This window comes from Microcaecilia unicolor, chromosome 5 (genome assembly GCF_901765095.1).
Source record: "Microcaecilia unicolor chromosome 5, aMicUni1.1, whole genome shotgun sequence".
Lineage (NCBI taxonomy): Eukaryota > Metazoa > Chordata > Amphibia > Gymnophiona > Siphonopidae > Microcaecilia > Microcaecilia unicolor.
The window spans coordinates 1,833,532-1,835,401 of record NC_044035.1 but is presented as its reverse complement, the minus strand read 5'-3'; the positions used below and the strand labels follow the sequence as shown (position 1 = coordinate 1,835,401).

Sequence of the window (1,870 nt, the reverse complement as noted above, 5' to 3'; positions counted from 1 at the left end):
CGACCGTGCTAGTCCCTGCTAATGGTCCCGTCCCCATTTGCTGCCTAATTGTACTATATAAAGCCAATGAGAGACGAGCGTTTGTAGCCTAAAAGCGAAGCAGAAGGCAGGGAGCCTTCCTCCTCCTCCTCCCCCTCCTCCTCCTCCCCCGATGCCGGCCCTGCGCCCTGCCTAGTCCCTTTCCTTTCCTTCCCTGCCTGTGCGCCCTGCCTGCCTCTGCCATGCCTGAGACGGCCCAAGAGAGCTCCAGCGCTCCTGCCAAGGACTCCCCCTTCTCCATCAAGAGTCTGCTGACCTGCGAGCCCCCCCGCATCTCCCGGCCCCCCAAGGCTCTCTTTACACCGCTCAAGGGCGCCCTGGACTCGCCCGCCTTCGCCCTGTCCCCGCTGGCAGAGCTGCCCTTCCCTCGCCTGGAGATCCCGACAGCACCGCGGTTCGCCCTGCCGGCACATTATCTGGACCGTTCCCCGGCATGGTGGTACCCGTACACCCTGGGTTCCGGAACCCGCACGCAAGGTACTGGCTCTGGTATTTGGGGGGGGGGGAGGGAGGAGGGGGTTCATTTTGGATAGGGTTTGCAGAATAGGGAGAGAGAGGGGGGGGGGGCGGAAAGGTGCGGTGGGGGTCTGCTGTTGGAATTACTACTACTTCTCATTTCTATAGCCCCCGACCCGACCCCTCTCACTTTCTGCCCCGCAAGAAGTTTGCAGCGCTGGTTTTCGGCCGACCTGCGCCACTTTTCGTCTTGCGTTTCTCGGTAGGAGAGGGGATTTGACAGTATTTTGTTGGACAGATGTAACCCTGCTGTCTCTTTTCTGCTCCTCCAGCTCCAGAGAAGACGCTGCTCCTGGGATCCTCGTCCCCGGCCTCGGGGGCGGACAGAGACTCCCCGGACCCCCTGCAGCAGCTCAAGCCCAGCCTGGAGCCCAAAGACAGGCAGCCCAAGAGCCCCGAGGAGATCGTCCTGGAGGAGAGCGAGCCCGAGGAAGGGGGCAAGAAGGAGGAGAGTGGCGAGGAGTGGCCCAAGCGGGACGACAGCCCCGACAAGAAGCCCTGCAGGAAGAAGAAAACCCGCACTGTCTTCTCCCGGAGCCAGGTCTTCCAGCTGGAGTCCACCTTCGACATGAAGAGGTACCTGAGCAGCTCGGAGAGAGCGGGCCTGGCCGCCTCCCTGCACCTCACCGAAACCCAGGTCAAGATCTGGTTCCAGAACCGCAGGAATAAGTGGAAGCGACAACTGGCCGCCGAGCTGGAGGCGGCCAACCTGAGCCACGCAGCGGCCCAGAGGATAGTGCGGGTGCCCATCCTGTACCACGAGAACTCGGGTGGCACCGAGGCCGGAACGCCCGCTGCCACCGTTCCGGCCAGCCAGCCGCTGCTCACCTTCCCGCACCCGGTGTATTACTCGCACCCGGTGGTCACTTCGGTGCCCCTGCTTCGGCCCGTCTGAGCACCTGTGTCCGGGGGAGGGGGGGATCCTTAGAAGAAGAAAGTGGCTTCTGCTAGGACAGAACTGGCACCTTTTCCCACTGTATTTTTATAAACGAAAAAGACGCCCAAATCTTTCAGCAAAAGGTCAGACTCTGCTTTCCCTTCTCGGGGTACAACCTGGACTCACTGACTGGCTTTTTTTGGGGTGGGGGGAATGAACACCCCCCTGTCTGTACAGAAATGCTCACTTTTGTACCTTTGGGTTTTCTGTGCTGGACTTTCGGAGCAGAAACAGACGAAAGACTGCGTTAAATTCGTGTTTCTCTGCCGAATCCGTCTGGGAAATTCGTTCGAAAAGAGAAATGTGGACGTTTTCGTTTTCCAACTTTCTTTCTTTCATTGTTATTTTACTTCTCTTGTGAAATAATTGTATTTTGAA

General features: G+C 59.0%; 1 protein-coding gene across 1 annotated transcript; it reads left to right on the top strand.

Moving 5' to 3' along the window:
- The first annotated feature begins 221 nt into the window (after positions 1-221).
- HMX3 (H6 family homeobox 3) lies at positions 222-1,630 on the top strand. Its single transcript, XM_030204768.1, has 2 exons — positions 222-516; positions 828-1,630. Exons 1-2 carry the CDS (start codon positions 222-224, stop codon positions 1,448-1,450), a joined length of 918 nt encoding a protein of 305 aa, XP_030060628.1. The 3' UTR covers positions 1,451-1,630.
- The last annotated feature ends 240 nt before the right edge of the window (positions 1,631-1,870 follow it).